General features: G+C 42.1%; 2 protein-coding genes across 2 annotated transcripts in view; one reads left to right on the top strand and one right to left on the bottom strand.

The window, feature by feature from the left end:
* Dus4 (Dihydrouridine synthase 4) overlaps window positions 1-17,218 on the bottom strand; it is a 120,134-nt gene that overhangs the window by 44,147 nt on the left and 58,769 nt on the right. The window lies entirely within an intron of this gene.
* LOC128692679 (transcription factor Jun) lies at window positions 13,520-15,659 on the top strand. Its single transcript, XM_053781961.2, has one exon. The coding sequence runs from the start codon at window positions 13,870-13,872 to the stop codon at window positions 14,734-14,736; it is 867 nt and encodes a 288-aa protein (XP_053637936.1). The 5' UTR covers window positions 13,520-13,869; the 3' UTR covers window positions 14,737-15,659.

Below are 17,218 nucleotides of genomic sequence, written 5' to 3'. Positions count from 1 at the left end.
TAAATTGTTTGGCAATACCGACAAACTGTGGAAATGAACACCTTTGTACAGATCAGGGCATTAAAGGAAACGTTTCGCCAAGAATGACTTCATCAGTCCTAATCATTAGGACTGATAAAGCCACTCGTGACGAAATATCTCATTTAATAAATGTCCTGAAATGTATACAAGTGTCCCTCTCCACATGTACCTGGCTTTCTTGGGTTATCCTGGGTTAGTAATCAGAATAAAATTTTCAGTTCACCAGCAACATACCCTGAGTGAGGGGCACTCACGGCTCAGCGGTAGGCAATCTCATTTTTTTTTAACCTTGCAGCCTGGAGGTTACCTGGAGGTTATTCCGGGGATCAACGCCCCCGCGGCCCGGTCCATGACCAGGCCTCCCAATGGATCAGGGCCTGATCAACTAGGCTGTTACTGCTGGCCGCACGCAGTCCAACGTACGAGCCACAGCCCGGCTGATCCGGCACTGACTTTAGGTATCTGTCCAGCTCTCTCTTGAAGGCAGCCTAACACTATATTGGCTACCAGTTGATAGTTCCGGGGGTCACTATCCCCCATAGCCTGGTCCTGGACCAAGCCTTCTGGTTGGTGACCTGATTAGCCAGGCTACTGGTGCTAATAGCACACAGTCCACTGTAAATACCACAACCTAAGTGATCAGAATTTGTTTGGAGAATTCCTTCATGTTCCCTCTTAAAGATAGGAATCTGTTGCTAATCTCCCCACCATAGCTGCATTCACTTCATCTAATCCTCACTCATCCTATAGGCTGTCTAGTGTATAGGACACAAGAACCATTGGTGAAATGCATGGGTGAGAAAAATGTATTGGACTGAGTTGATTTGACATTTGGTGTGCATGTGATAACTTGACTGTAGCTACAGGAGCAAAGTTTAACTTGAGGTTGTACATGAATGGTATACAATATTGACTAGATGAAGAATTAGACACATGTACAACATATGGGTATCTTTATTTGTAGACGTTTGGCCATCCTACCAGTGCCTTTATGCATACAAATTCAAGGATATAATGGGAAGACTGGCGAACTATATAGAAAAGACGAGGTAATCCGTCCCTCAGCCTTGGAGTTGGTGAAGAGTATCGTAGTCTTCAAGACTACGGTACATGTTGCACATGTGTCTAATTCTTTAGCCTGTGGTGTCCCAGCTTCAGTATTTAATCTATCACATACGTTCTTAAATTTCCAATGACTGTAGCCCTAACTACCTCATCTTGTAGACCAATCCATTGTTCTAACACTCTATACAGAAGAGCTTTGTAGTGCAGTTTGAGGACATCTTTCTTAGTCTGTGGCTATTGACGTCCTGTTCTTCCTTTTAGTGCTCTTGGGATATCTTCATCACTTCGTTGTTTTTGTTTTAATATTATACTTTTACACATGTCTTTCAACACTTCTCTGTTCGTCCAGTTAGCCAGAGGGTGATGTTAATGTTGTCAGCCTTTTTTGGAGATCATTTGTTTTACGCAGATCAGTTTTACAGTATAAGAGTTGTTTTCCTACATCAGCTCCTTTCAAAGCTCCAGCCCTATCTAAGGTATACTACCACCCTCAGGATGCGACCCACAACAGTCGGATAACACACAGGCACCTACTTACTGTTAGGTGTAAGAAAATATGTACAACGTTTCTACCCGGCCGGGAATTGGACCACGGACACAGTTCTATAAACCGTTTTGTAGCTCGTCTTTGAATCTTTTCCACAAGCATTATTTAAGTGGAGATACCAGACCATCGCAGCATACTCCAATGATTAAAATATGTTGTGAAGAACTTCTTAAGCTTCTATATATTACTTGACTTCACTTCCTCTTCGGATATTTCAGTGTCCTCCATTTCGACTGGCTGTGTTTACATTTGTTCACCCAGGCAGACAGCCCAGCCACCCACTCGCATCTCAAAATTCTGCATTCACCTTGTCCTCCCACTATATTCCCTCCCACCTCCCTTCCCTCCCTCCCCCTCTACAGTCAAGGCTTTTCTCTCCGGCAGAACATGACCTCCCCTTACCCCTCCGTCCTACTCTAAGCATAATAAAAAAATGTTCACCCCACCTCCCATTCCCCACCATACCCCCCTCTGTCACCCTCCCACACATATACCCGTATCCACTCACCCACTTACAAACTCCACTTACCCACCACCTCACGTTGGCGGGCGGCGCAGCTGAATCCACCCACACCTACCAATCCACATGCCCCCTCCCACCTATCAGTCTACACTAACCACCCATATATACATATACCTGCCCATCTGGGCTGCCTACGCAGAGGCACCAGGATCTTACAGCGAGCTTTATTAATTGTTGACGGTGGTGCCAGAGAGGCCTAGCAGAATTAAGAACGTAAGGAAGAGCACTGCCGCAGGCCTACTGGCCCATGCTACTAGTGAAGTCAGAATACACTTTTTCTATATTCTGTCTCACATTGGCCTTCAAATCTATGATAGAACTGATTAATTAGCTAAGACGTACGTCTTCAAGGAGGAAGTAGATTAAAACTTTATGTAATCCACCAGTATATTTAGGTTAATACGGAAAAAAATTGCAGCAGAATTTCAGTGACTTGATACTAAAATTGACTGACATCAGTCATTCCACCTATCATCATTTTATCATGCAAGAGGAGCTACATGACCGTGGTGCAGCCAGCGACATCAACAGACCACTGGATGTCACTACTACCACCTGGTTGGGCTACAGGTGCTTCTGCCAGGTTACAGCTGATGTAAACGTAACTTTGTGTAAACTCTGCCAGAGGAATTACTGCCACACTCTGGGTCACTAAGTCTTTAAAAGTGATAAAAAAAAAACGTCAACTTAGAGACAACTCGTCACAAACTGTAAGGGATTGGGAGCAATGAGAGAATTAAATCCTATGTTATTTTGTTTATGTTCGATCGTCTTTTGTTTTTGTGCTGTGTTCCGGGGGACTTCAGAGAATGCAGTGTTACTGTTACTCAGTCTTTCATTACCATTACAACCATAACACAAACGTCTAAGAAATGTAAGTCTTTTATCTTCAGTGATATATTAATAGTGTTTCTTAAAAAATAATGCCCCCTCCATGACATCCACGCCCATACTTCCTCTCACCACGACACCCACGCTCACACTTTCCCAACCACGACATCCACGCCCATACTTCCTCCCACCACGACACCCACGCCCACACTTCCCTAACCACGACATCCATGGCCACACTTCCCCAACCACGACATCCACGCCCACACTTTCCCAACCACGACATCCACACCCATACTTCTTCCCACCACGACATCCACGCTCACACTTCCCTAACCACGACATCCATGCCCACACTTCCCCAACCACGACATCCACGCCCATTCTTCCTCCCACTATGACATTCACGCCCACACTTCCCCTACCACAACATCCACACGCCCATACTTCCTCCCACCACGACATCCACGTCCATTTTTCCTCCCACCACGAAATTCACGCCCACACTTCCCCCACCACAACATCCACGCGCCCACTCCTCCCATTTACCTCTCTCTTCTTACCCCCATAACCCCTCCCCCACTTCCCACAACTCCCACTTCCCCCACCAACACCTTCCGGCCTACAACTAGTTCTTGTGGGCGGCAGGTGTGCCACCCAGATGGGCGGTTTACCTTTGTCATGTATATAGTTTTAACACTTAATGTTATTTTCTTCATATAAGATATATGACATTGTGTGTGTGTGTGTGTGTGTGTGTGTGTGTGTGTGTGTGTGTGTGCTCACCTAATTGTGGTTGCAGGGGTCGATTCATAGCTCCTGGCCCCCACCTATTCACTGGTCGCCACAGAGTCGTTGTCCCTTAACACTTATTGAGTTCTCTTGTAGTGTACTCAGCATTCCTCTGTTTTTCACTGGAGGTATCCTACACATGCCTCTTCTACACGCAAGTTGCAATTTCGTTGTGTAGGTTTGGGAGCAATCTCTCCGATCATCATTGGCTTGGCATCTTTTGTTTTGAAAGTTCAAGTTATCCAGCCTATCATTTTCCTTGTCTGTGCAATAATAAAATTTTTGTGCTCCTTGAACGTGAGGTCTGACATTATCACTCTTAGGTCTCTCACGTTTGACTTGGGTTCTATCGAATGATTTGAGTTTGCCTTGTATTCTGATACCGTTTTTATTTCCCCAGTCCTTCTGTAACGTAACAATTGATTTTTTCCTCGTTGAACATCATATTGTTATCAGTGGCCCACTGGAAGACTTGCTTTATATCAACTTGGAGGCTCGCTGTGTTTTCTGTGGATGCTACTTTCATAGAGATCCTAGTATCGTCTGTAAAGGATGCTGCAGTACTATGGTTTATGTCCGTGTCTATGTCAGATATGAGAACGAGAAAGAGAAGTGGGGTGAGTACCGCGCCTTGGGGGACAGAACCCTTCACCTCAGCAACCCCTGAGTTACTGCTCCTTTTTGCGTTCTTTTAAGAAATTATTCATCTGCCCACCTTTCCAGCTCTTTCACATTGCTAAACTCACAAACTAGTATCTAGTCACTTAGCCATAATACCAACTTACCTCATAATTTGTAATATTTTACAATTAAGAATAAAACTAAGTATGCCCGAAATGCCTAGCCATGCTAAGCGTTCTAGTGGTACACTCTGTAATCACAATTTTACTACATGTAAACCAAACAATAACCAAATTTCTGTAAACTCAGCATTGTAATCCTTATAGAGAATAAACTTTGAATTTGAATACATATTGCGCGCATTGTGTGTGCACTTGTCAAATGGTTTTGCAAGGTCGGTGTACCTCCCCCCTTTCTAACATAACCCTCTCCCTGTCTCAACCATCATCCCCCCCCCCCCCTCTGCTTCCACAAACAACCCCTCCCCCAACTGTAACCACGCACTTCCCCCTCAGATTTCAAGGCTATCAGGTGGTATCAGTATTCCCCCAGCCCCCCCACACCCACACACAGGTTGGCTGTTCAAGGAAACATCAAACAACACCGACATCCCTGTTCAGTTTGTTCAATTTGTTCATTGAATGGAAAAATGGGGTAAATGAAATAAATACATACAAATATAAAAATAAATGAAGAATAATGCTTAAGAAAAGAATAAATAAGGAGGCAAAATATAGTAATAGCAGAAGTAGTAGTAATAATAATAATAGCAGCAGTAATAACAATAGCAGTAGTAGTAGTAGTAGTAGTAACAGCAGCAGCAGCAGCAGCAGAGTAGTAATAAAGTAGTAGTAATAGGTAAAGGTGATGGTATCCAAAACTAACCATTAGGGACATTCACCCGAAGTCATAAATGCAACTTTAAACAACCCGAAGGAGACTGTTTATGGAAGTAATGAAAAGGCTGACCTTACAGTCTTCACTGCCAGGATGCACAGCCAAGAAAGTCACCATCCATGGCTCACTGTAAAAGAGGTGTGTTGAACGTTACTGAAGGCGCTGTGTGAGAGGTCACTGTCAGAGCTGTGTAGGTCACTGCAAGAGCTGTGTGGTAGGTCACTGTAAGAGCTGTGTGGTATGTCACTGTCAGAGCTGTGCAGGAGGCGGCATTACTGGACAAAATTAACTAGTGGATGTAGGTCATGCCAATAAGCGTAGCAAGCGTTGAAGAATTCTCTGTATCAAGATTCCAAGATGTTGCTGTGTAAGACCGATATTAATATGTAAATGGTTTCAAAAGCCTACTTCCACTAGTGGATTTTGTCCACCAGTGACGCCGCCTCCAACTGTTTCGCCTCACCCGACTCCAGTATATAAGCCCCCTTTCCGTGCATGTTATATACTTTTATCGAGACTGATGGACTGAACACATTATCTCCAGGCTGAGAGACTGATTGCCTCAAACTACTGCACATCTTCCATCGTTTTATTCCCGTACTGGACTGATGATGCCGCTGGCTGGCGAAACGTTTCCACTGTAAAAATACCCAAGTGTTGCACAAGTCTCTCAGTCATAAACTTGTGGGTTTTTTAAACCATTTATATATTAATTACGTTAAAGGTTTCCATTTCATGTATGTATCCTTATCGCTCTTGTCTGCTACGCTATACCTCAAATACACAAAATTGGTTCTACTTTCTACCCGCGGTAAAACAAAATAATTTACGCTCTGCAGACCTGCCTCTTCAACCTTCGTCTTGTCTCTATTTTTTTCACCCACCACTTTCCATACATTTACTGCGCGTGTTATCTTCTCCGAACGAGTTAATTATTTTCCCTCCTGACTTCCAACTCTTTCTTTACAGCCTGTAGCTCTGCTTTTTAATCAAAACAACGTTTCAAGGTACTCTGGGTAAGACATCATCCTTACGGTGCATTCGTGAAGATCACAGAGGGCCTGGGAGGTAAAGGTCGGGTCCAATTATTTTGATGAAAAACCCTCCAGCATCAAGGCGACCTCACCTCCTTGAATAGCAGCCACAGCGAGAGCAATTCAGGCATAACACAAGCTTCTCAAAACTAAAATTCTAACCAAGCCCAAGACTGTTCAACAGCCTCCCACCAGCAATAAGGGGCATTACCGGTAGACACCTGGTTGTCTTCAAGAGGGAGCTGGACAGATACCTAAAGACGGTGCCGAATCAGCCGGGCTGTGGTTCGTACGTTGGTTTGCGTGCGGCCAGCAGTAACAGCCTCGTTGATCAGGCCCTGATCCACCGGGAGACCTGGTCGTAGACCGGGCCGCGGGGGAGTTGATCCACGGAATGCCCTACAGGTGGACTCCAGGTAAGCACCTGAATATCCCCCCCCCCCCATAGTTTGACTCTAATGAGGGCTATCATCTGACCTTTTTCCGAAATATTAAAAGTAATAGTACTGTATTCGCCTTTTCCAAGTTATTCCATGATCGTTTGATTATGCATGAAAGTATATATGCTTGCTAGAAGCAGGTCAAGATGGTTATTCGCTCTAGGAAATATAAATTATGTTCTAGAAAATATTCAACCAAGACAGAACGCGCAGCAATGGATGTAAGTTGGAGAAATTAAGATTTAGAATGGATATAGGAAAGTACTGGTTTATTAACAGAGTGGTAAATGAGTGGAACAAACTTGCAAGTAGAGTCAATGAAGCTAGAACGTTGGATAGCTATAAAATTAGGTTAGACAGGTACACCAGTAGGTGTGATCCGGACCTGCCTGACATAGGCCTGGAGGACTACTGCAGTCTTCCTCCTCCACTCATGTGTTCTTGTGTCACAAATTACTTAATTAAGAAAGCAATTCTTGGAAGTCATAGGCCTCTAGACTCTCAGTCAAATTACTCTATCTAGTTTATTTACCTGAAATAAATCTCCCATGTTGACTACATTTTCATATTCTGGAACATTTAGTTTCAAAAGTTGTACTCCCCTGAACGCTTACTAAGTTTGGGAATCACTTGCTCATAATACATCCAAGATCAGCGTTTCATGCCTTTCAAGACAACCTGAAGTCGCTTCCAGAGGACACCGCCCCCGCAGCCCGGTCCCAGACCAGGCTTCCTGGTTGCTGGTCTGATCGGTCAAGCTGTTAGTGCCCGCAGTCCAACGTATGCACCACAACTCGCCTGATCAGGAATTGTTTTTGGGAATCTGTCGAGTTCTCTCTTGAAGACAGCTAGGGGTTTGCTGGGAACCCCTTCCCCCTTATGCATGAAGGGAGGGTGTTGAAGAGTTGTGGTCCTTTAACACTTACCGAGTTCTCTCTGTGCACTCCTCGCTGTCCTGCTTTTCATTGATGGTATCCTGCACCTTCTGGCAAGCCTCTTGTGTTCATAAATAGTAATTTTAGTTTGAAGGTTTGGGACCAATCCCTCCAGTATCTTTCAGGTGTAGATTATGATGTATCTTTCTTGCTACGTTCTAAGAAGCACAGCTCTAGGTACTTCAGGTGCTCCCAGTAATTTAGGTGCTTGACTGAGGTAATGCAAGCTATGAAGGTTCTCGGTACACTTTCCAGTTCTGCAATTTCACCTGCCTTGAAGGGGGCCGTTAGTACACAGCAATATTCCAACTTCGAAAGAATGAGTGACCTGAAGAGTATTATCATTGGCTTGGCATCTCCTGTTTTTAAGGTTTTTAATTATCCACTGCGACCAAACATTGTCTTTCTCTTCAGATTTAATGCTTGTTTTAATGCAGCAGGTTAGCTCTTTTAGGACAACGCCACTGTAAGTTTTCCTCTTTCTTTTACTATGAAAGTTTGTATGCCCTTAGGCGGCATTCAATATGAATTTTCTGATAATTAAACTAGGTCTCGGTTGTTACAATATGTTTTCTGTGTATGCAATTACTCATAATTTGTGTGGTTTCTTGTGCTGCCATTTGTATAATAGTCTTTAGGAAACGTCCAGTCTCGTGTCTTGCTTTAATTCCACTTTACTTATTTACTAGTTACTGTCTGTTTAAACATCCTTATAAGTAATTTAATCCCTGAAAAAAGAGCACTAGCCACCCCCCTTTAGTAATACACAACGCTTACGCTATACCATATAATATACCATTATATCCGTTAAAATCTACACTCAGGAAATGTCTTGTGGTCGCTCCTTCCCAGCCAAGCCTTTGTGTGTCTCACCCCTGGTGGCCAACACCACAACTCTCGGCCCAATCGATCCTCTTTTGTTTCACCATCCCACTCACCACTAGCTATTTTAACAATATTATTATTATTATTATTATTATTATTATTATTATTATTATTATTATTATTATTATTATTATTATTATTATTATTATTATTGTTATTATTTCAATTTCTCAGGTCATACTGGACAGTGCTGGGTAGATTTTGCTGGTTCATGCTAGGCAGGTCCTACTTTGCCATACTAGGCAGGTCTTATTGGTTCATGCTATGCAGGTCCTACTGTACCATACTAGGCAGGTCTTATTGGTTCATGCTATGCAGGTCCTACTGTACCATACTAGGCAGGTCTTAATGGTTAATGCTAGGCAGGTCCTACTGATCCATAATAGGCAGGTTCCACTGGACTATACTACGCAGGTCTTACTGGACCATGATAGGCAGGACCTGCTATACTAGGCAGGTCCTACTAATCCATACTACGCAGGTTCTATTGGACTATTCTATTTAGGTTCTACTTATCCATTCTACACAGGTTCTTCTTATCCATTCCAGACAGGTTATACTTATCCATTCTAGGCAGGTTTTACTCAAAACTAACAGCTCCCTCTCATATAACTATCCAACCAAATTTCAAGCTACGCTAGCTGTTGACTGCAATGATATTAATTTCGAGTTTGTTACACTCATATCCTCAGCTTTAGTGCTAAAGTATCCTTTCTAAATCTAAATTTAGCCATTCTGAATCCGCTGTAAAGAGCTATATCTAACGTATATTTAGCACTTTATTTATATCCCTTTCATTTATGTTTATCTTCCACTCGCACACGTCACTCGCATCTCCCCTTCCACTGACTCACGTCTTTCAAGAGAGACTCAGTTCAAAGTGGAAGAAGGAAGGGCGTATGGAAGGAATGCGGAGAGGCGAGGGAGGAATAAGGAAGTTGCAAGAGGGAGGGAATGAGGAAGGAGACAAATAGAGGGATAGTAAGAGATGAAATCACCTGTCGACAAATGTGTAAATAAGGCGTGTGTCGTACTAGGATATTTAATTATTATTATAGTAAAAAAGAACTTGTATATTTAATGACAAGACGTTTCAGTCATGGGAGCTTTTCCAGTCTAATGCTGAAAAAAGACACATATGCAATCTTTTATTATGGTTTTATCAAGTCACAAATATGTTTCGCTCACTGAGAGAAACATTACACTGCCTTTTGTCATTTTTTTTCCATCGTGTCAGTGTTTTATACCATTGCCCCTCCAATCTAATAACTGTACATAGAGGAGAAAGCAGATACGTTTTTTATTTACCCGTCACCGAGAAGAATCAGTGTTACATTGGTTACTAAGAATGAACGTATACATTTTGGTTAATAAGAGAGGGCGAGTAGTGGCCTCACCTCTCGACACCTGATACCATCCTCACTTGACCACTATAAATGCCTCCTTCTCATCTCTTTCATTGAAAAAAAGCGTCTCCAAGAGAAATATCTTCTCAGTTAATATCCAAGTACTACACATGTCTTATTTGCACAAGGGAACCATCTGAGAGGAGAGGAGCAAAAGAAGAAAAAATGAGGAACTGGAGGAAGGAAAGATGTGATAGGGTAAGTCCCAGGAAAATAAAGTCAATTATCAATCGAAAAATAAGTCAAAGAGACTAGTAATTAAAAAAAAAAAGACGGGCTGAATAATTATTATTGGTGATGTTCCAGTAAGTGTTTGTGTGTGTGTGTATAATATATATATATATATATATATATATATATATATATATATATATATATATATATATATATATATATACATATATATATATATATATATGTCGTGCCGAATAGGCAGAACTTGCGATCTTGGCTTAAATAGCAACGCTCATCTTGCCATATAGGACAAGTGAAAATTTGTGTATGGAATAATTTCGCCAAAATCATTCTGAACCTAACGAAAAAAATATATTTCACTGTGTTTGTTTAGTATTAAATTATTGTAAACAAATCTAAAATATATTTAGTTGGGTTAGGCTAAAATAAATTGTTCTTGTTGTAATAAGGTTAGGTAAGTTTTCTAAGATTCTTTTGGTGCAAAATTATAAATTTTTACATCAACATTAATGAAAAAAATATATCTTTAAACGTATAAGAGAAAATTTCAGAAAGGACTTAATTTTAAATGAGTTCTTGCTAATTGACAAGTTTTACATATTCGGCACGACATATACATATATATATATATATATATATATATATATATATATATATATATATATATATATATATATATATATATATATATATATATATATATATATATATATATATATATATAAACAGATTAAGATAAAATAAAGATTTATTAAGGGCCTCTATATATGATATTACATGCTATTATATAGACTGATTACAATTAACAATAGTTGTAGGCATATTTTGACAGTAAATTATGTGTATTTAACCTAGTATAAACATCTAAAAAATCAAGTAGGTTGTCATTACGATTTCTTGAGTCAGTTAGGTTGTGTTGTTAGCCTAAGTATTAATAGATTACGGTAATAACTAGTATATACAAATGTATAGCACATGTGCAATATATGTGGAACCTTGCATGTGTTTTTATGAACATTAAAATGGTATAAAATACCGACAGGTTGTTAGGTAAGACACATATGCAACAGTTAGGTATCTTTATTTCGAAACGTTTCGCCTACACAGTAGGCTTCTTCAGTCGAGTACAGAAAAGTTGATAGAAGCAGAAGATACTTGAAGACGATGTAATCAGTCCATCACCCTTAAAGTTTTGAGGTGGTCAGTCCCTCAGTCTGGAGAAGAGCATTGTTCCAAAGTTTGAAACAATATGGAGTTGAAGTGACAGGATGGAGCCTTATATAGCGCCAGGAGGTGAGACGTAGGTCACTAGAAGAGGTAAGAACTCAGATGTTGGGAGGTCAGGTCCCTCTCAAATCCAGCCGTTCTCACTAGTGGAGGTTGTAGAAGTTGATTGCAATCAATCAACTTCTACAACCTCCACTAGTGAGAACGGCTGGATTTGAGAGGGACCTGACCTCCCAACATCTGAGTTCTTACCTCTTCTAGTGACCTACGTCTCACCTCCTGGCGCTATATAAGGCTCCATCCTGTCACTTCAACTCCATATTGTTTCAAACTTTGGAACAATGCTCTTCTCCAGACTGAGGGACTGACCACCTCAAAACTTTAAGGGTGATGGACTGATTACATCGTCTTCAAGTATCTTCTGCTTCTATCAACTTTTCTGTACTCGACTGAAGAAGCCTACTGTGTAGGCGAAACGTTTCGAAATAAAGATACCTAACTGTTGCATATGTGTCTTACCTAACATGTGTTTTTATGCATGTTTCGTTGTGGTAGAGCATACTCTGCTAGGATAGGTTAGGGTAGCCTGTGTTAGGTTAAACAAGTTAGTGTATATTAGGTTAGGTTAAGAAGTTAGTGTATATTAGGTTAGATTAAGAAGTTAGTGCAAATTAAGTTAGGTTAAGAAGTTAGTGTATATTAGGTTAGGTTAAGAAGTTAGTGTATATTAGGTTAGGTTAAGAAGTTAGTGTATATTAGGTTAGGTTAAGAAGTTAGTGTATATTAGGTTAGGTTAAGCAAGTTAGTGTATATTAGGTTAAGAAGTTAGTGTATATTAGGTTAGGTTAAGAAGTTAGTGTATATTAAATTAGGTTAAGAAGTTAAATGTATATTAGGCTAGATTAAGAAGTTAGTGCAAATTAAGTTAGGTTAAGAAGTTAGTGTATATTAGGTTAGGTTAAGAAGTTAGTGTATATTAGGTTAGGTTAAGCAAGTTAGTGTATATTAGGTTAAGAAGTTAGTGTATATTAGGTTAGGTTAAGAAGTTAGTGTATATTAAATTAGGTTAAGAAGTTAAGTGTATATTAGGCTAGATTAAGAAGTTAGTGGAAATTAAGTTCGGTTAAGAAGTTAGTGTATATTAGGTTAGTTTGTGTTAAGGAGGAAATGAAATAAGAAGAGCGAAGTAGGGAGGGGGCGGGTAAGGAATGCGTGATATAGGTATGTACATGTACTCGAACATTCCGTAATCATTGTGATATCAGTCACTATCACCAACACTATCATAAGCTTGGTCAGATAACAGTGTGAGAGGTTCTTATCACTCTCCCTTTGTTTCCTGAATGCTCCCGAAGTATTACCACCTGCATATAGTACATGAAAGCCACTTTCCTCAACTGCTCTGTGACTAGAAGGAATGTCCTAGAAACTAAATACTTATAAGTTTTAGTATAACAATTGTTTACACTTCGTGCACCAGATAAGTATCAGAGTTGCGGAAAACCTTGGCTGGGGCCAATTTTCATAATTCTCAATAACGGAAGAAAAACAAAGGTGTTATTGGAGGGTGTGTGACTGACAGCCTGAAGCCTCGCTCGCTCGTTTATGGCATTACAAACGTTGGTGGAGGAACGTTTGCCGTGTTGTGAAGCTAAGAACTAAATAGAGTGGTTCCTGGTACCGCCACCTGCCACCTCCATCACAATAAACCAGACGTGGGCTCTCATGCGTGCCAGAGGTCACTTGATTCTGTTTTCTACTCTCATCACTAACTCTACGAGGGTTGTGTGAATGAAAGTATCGGCAACGAGTTTAACAAAATATGCGGTGAAGTCTACAGAGAATTGTTGGTAGAACATTCTAAGAAATATACTTCAAAACCGGCGCCTACACAAAATACAAATCTCGTCTCCTATTGGTTAAAAGTTTGGATCTTATTCCTGTGCAATGGTGCCAGATCTCCAAAACATCACTGTAGTGTAGTATTTTTGTTTAAATGTGCATGCGTAGCTATCTTACATATTGTACTTTGAATTTTTATTGTAAATATTGTAATTTTACTCTAACGATATAATTTAAAACCTTAACAATAGATAATTAAAGCACTGATGTTCGTAAGTATGGCACCAGTGTAGCTTAACAGTTCTCGGAATCAACCAATAGAGCTTCGAGTCGCCATTCTGTGAAATCGATGATGTCACCACTAGCCAATAGGAGCGCTGGAAAGTGACGTGATGTTTCTATTTTTAGAAAATGACAAAATCGTATAAGATCTGCTCTCTCCCACCAGATGACTCATATAGCCACGAGACAGCAGTGAGGGTGGCTGTGCGCCATACTCGCTAGTGGTGAATAAGCCTGTGCCTCATAAGTGAGTCCGTCCGATAAGTGACTCATCGTGCTTCACCCACGTGCCAAGAACTGAGTGTTGTTTGTTGACAGACTAAGTTATGGAGGCAACCATGTATGAAGACGGATCATACGCTAACTACTCGAGGGAAAGCCTCACCCAGATGAAGCGTAGACTTACACTGGATCTTAACAACAGACCATCCAAGAAACAACGACCTGGGGGAAACTTCAACCCTCTTCTAACCTCCCCTGACCTGAACCAGCTGAAGTTAGCCTCCCCTGAGCTGGAGAGACTCATCATTCAGCAAGGTAGCACCATCCTAGGTAATGCTTCCACCACCCCGTCGCAGTTTTTCTTCCCGACCAAGACAGCCACCGTAGAGGAGGAGGAATTCGCTAAGGGCTTCGAGGACACGTTGGAGCAGCTGCACCACCAGGATGCCATCGCCGTCAGCAGCAGCAGCAACGTGGTGGTGACCAGCGTGGCACCTCCGGTCTCCTCAGCAGGGTTGCAATACACCCAGCTGGACGTGCCCCTACATCACGCCCATCACGCCCATCAGCAGGTTCCAGTCACCTCTACCGCGGGCGTGAGTCTATCAGATCACCAGCACCATGTGCCTGCGCACCTGGGACTCCTGCAGTCTGCGCACATCAAGGAGGAGCCCCAGACGGTGCCTAACGTGCCTGGCTCTCCGCCTCTCTCCCCCATCAACATGGAATGCCAGGAACGCATCAAACTGGAACGTAAGAGACTCCGTAACCGCATCGCGGCGTCCAAGTGTCGCCGACGGAAGCTGGAGAGGATCGGCCGTCTGGAGGAGAAGGTACGGAGTCTTAAGATGGAGAATGGCGAGCTTCAGGCAGTGGTAAACAAACTACGGGACCAGGTGTGTTCTCTCAAACAGGAGGTGATGGAGCACGTTAATTCTGGGTGTCAAATACCCTTTGTAACGCACCAGTGAGGTGAAGGGTAGCACCCCTTGACGCCCATCCACGCCCGCACGCCCATCTTGGCCTTATGTGCGTGTTTGTGTAGCCCTCGCGCGAGGCTAGCGCCCTGGCCCTCCTTAGAGCCACCTCTGGCAGGCTGTACGCGCTCATTTAATGCCATTTTTTTCGAGTGACATGTGGTAGTGGTGGTGTCCGTGACAAGACACCAGCAGCCACGAGGTATGGGTGTGGGCGTGCGGGCGGGGCTCGCTGGAGCATCCTTGTGGCGAGGCTGAGGGCCAATGTACCGGGGTTGCTCTAGTCAAGTGAGTTGTGGAAGTGCTCACAGCGCCATTATGTGCCCCACGCCCACCCTGCGCCCACGGCACGCCCGCCACCAGCCCATGGCATGCAAGCGGAGCCCACACCCGCGTTGCCCACACCACGCCCACACCGCGCCCATGGCATGCAATTGACACCCATCCCACGCCTGCGACGCCCACGCCTAATGTGATAAGTGCCGCGTGTATGCAAAGAAAAAAATGTGCTAAATACTTCCATTTGTTATATTACTGCAGTGCTTTATCTCTTACAGACACGAATGAGAGGTAATTGTTATTTCTGGAACACCCTGTCGCAACCTATACATAAATATATATACAGTATAAATATATATATATTTTCGTTGGTTTCACAGTTATTGCTGTTTCATATTTCTTTTATGCAGTTTTGATGTACAAGGTCAGTGATATCGTTCTAAGTCATGTGAGTTACGTACATTTGTGTTGTAACAAAGTATTAGCGTGTTACGCAAGAGACTACGAATGTACTTTTATATAAATTATGTATGTATATTTTATATGCAAAGAAAACTATATCTTGATTTATGCAAAAAAATGCGCAAAGCAAGACTTTTGTATGAAGAATTTTCTTATTTATAAAAGAAAAAACCTTACCTCTGTTTTTCACTTGCCTTTCCACCATTACTTATAAGTATACAAAATATATTTTTTGTAAGGAGTAGGGTTAGCGCTTTGTGAATATAACAATGTTATAAGTGGTAACAGATAAAGTATAGAGGCCGCTATTTAAAGACATGTTCTATATTAACATATATGTTAATTGTAAGGCAATTATGTCTTTAATTCAGTCTTGAAAATGTACACATGTATGTCACTAATGCATATGTATCTTTAAAACTTGCATGTCTTAACTGTTAACGAAAGTTCGCCTCTTACTAATTTGCCAACACGTGTTTTACCACCCCACTATGGGGGGGGGGGAGGGTGTTCCTTGATGCCTGACTTGACCTTCCAGTCCTTGGATCGAACCCTGATTGCTTCCATTTTCCCCTCAGGCGCTGTGACCCTATGGGTTTGGCGTTCCCCGTGAATATGGTAATATCTTGATGTACACGTGTCCTGCCAAAGTACACAGCTTTACAAACATGTCTTACAGCTGTATATGGCTGCCATCAGCTGTTACACGTCTACCACTAACATACCAAGACATACACGTCTGCCAGTAACATTAACTTCTGCCACCAACATGTATACATATTTATCGCTAATTCACGTCTGCCACCAACCCATACACGTGTCTGCCACCAATGTACACGTGTCACCAGCACATACACGTATGCCACCAATGTACACGTGTCACCAGCACATACACGTATGCCACCAATGTACACGTGTCACTAGCACATACACGTACGCCACCAATACAAACGTCTGCCATCAGTACGTACATGTTTGCCACCATGTACACGTCTACCACAAACGTACACGTGTACATCAACACGTACATTTAACATGTACACCAACACGTGCACACGTGTGCCACCAATACGTGCACATGTTTGTTACCAACAAGTGTACGTGTACACATACCGTACACATGTCTGTCACCAACACGCTCATATGTGCTCTTATACCAAGAACGGCTTTTGACATGCGGCTACCTGTAGTCGCTTCCTGAGGGGGTCACTGCCCCCCGCGACCCGGTCCCAGACCCAGCCTCTGCATTAATCACTTTATATATGCCGTGGGTATGTATTCTTCATCTTTCACATGTTCATAACAAACTGCGTCCGCCATTCTATCGACAACCTGACATATTCATGAGTGGAGGATCACTGTAGCAGGTATTAATAAGAGTGGAGGATCACTGTAGCAGGTATTCATAAGAGTGGAGGATCACTGTAGCAGGTATTCATAAGAGTGGAGGATCACTGTAGCAGGTATTCATAAGAGTGGAGGATCACTGTAGCAGGTATTCATAAGAGTGGAGGACCACTGTAGCAGGTATTCATAAGAGTGGAGGATCACTGTAGCAGGTATTCATAAGAGTGGAGGATCACTGTAGCAGGTATTAATAAGAGTGGAGGATCACTGTAGCAGGTATTCATAAGAGTGGAGGATCACTGTAGCAGGTATTCATAAGAGTGGAGGATCACTGTAGCAGGTATTCATAAGAGTGGAGGACCACTGTAGCAGATATTCTTAAGAGTGG

This window comes from Cherax quadricarinatus, chromosome 30, assembly GCF_038502225.1.
Source record: "Cherax quadricarinatus isolate ZL_2023a chromosome 30, ASM3850222v1, whole genome shotgun sequence".
NCBI lineage: Eukaryota > Metazoa > Arthropoda > Malacostraca > Decapoda > Parastacidae > Cherax > Cherax quadricarinatus.
This window is presented reverse-complemented; position numbering and strand designations above follow the sequence as displayed.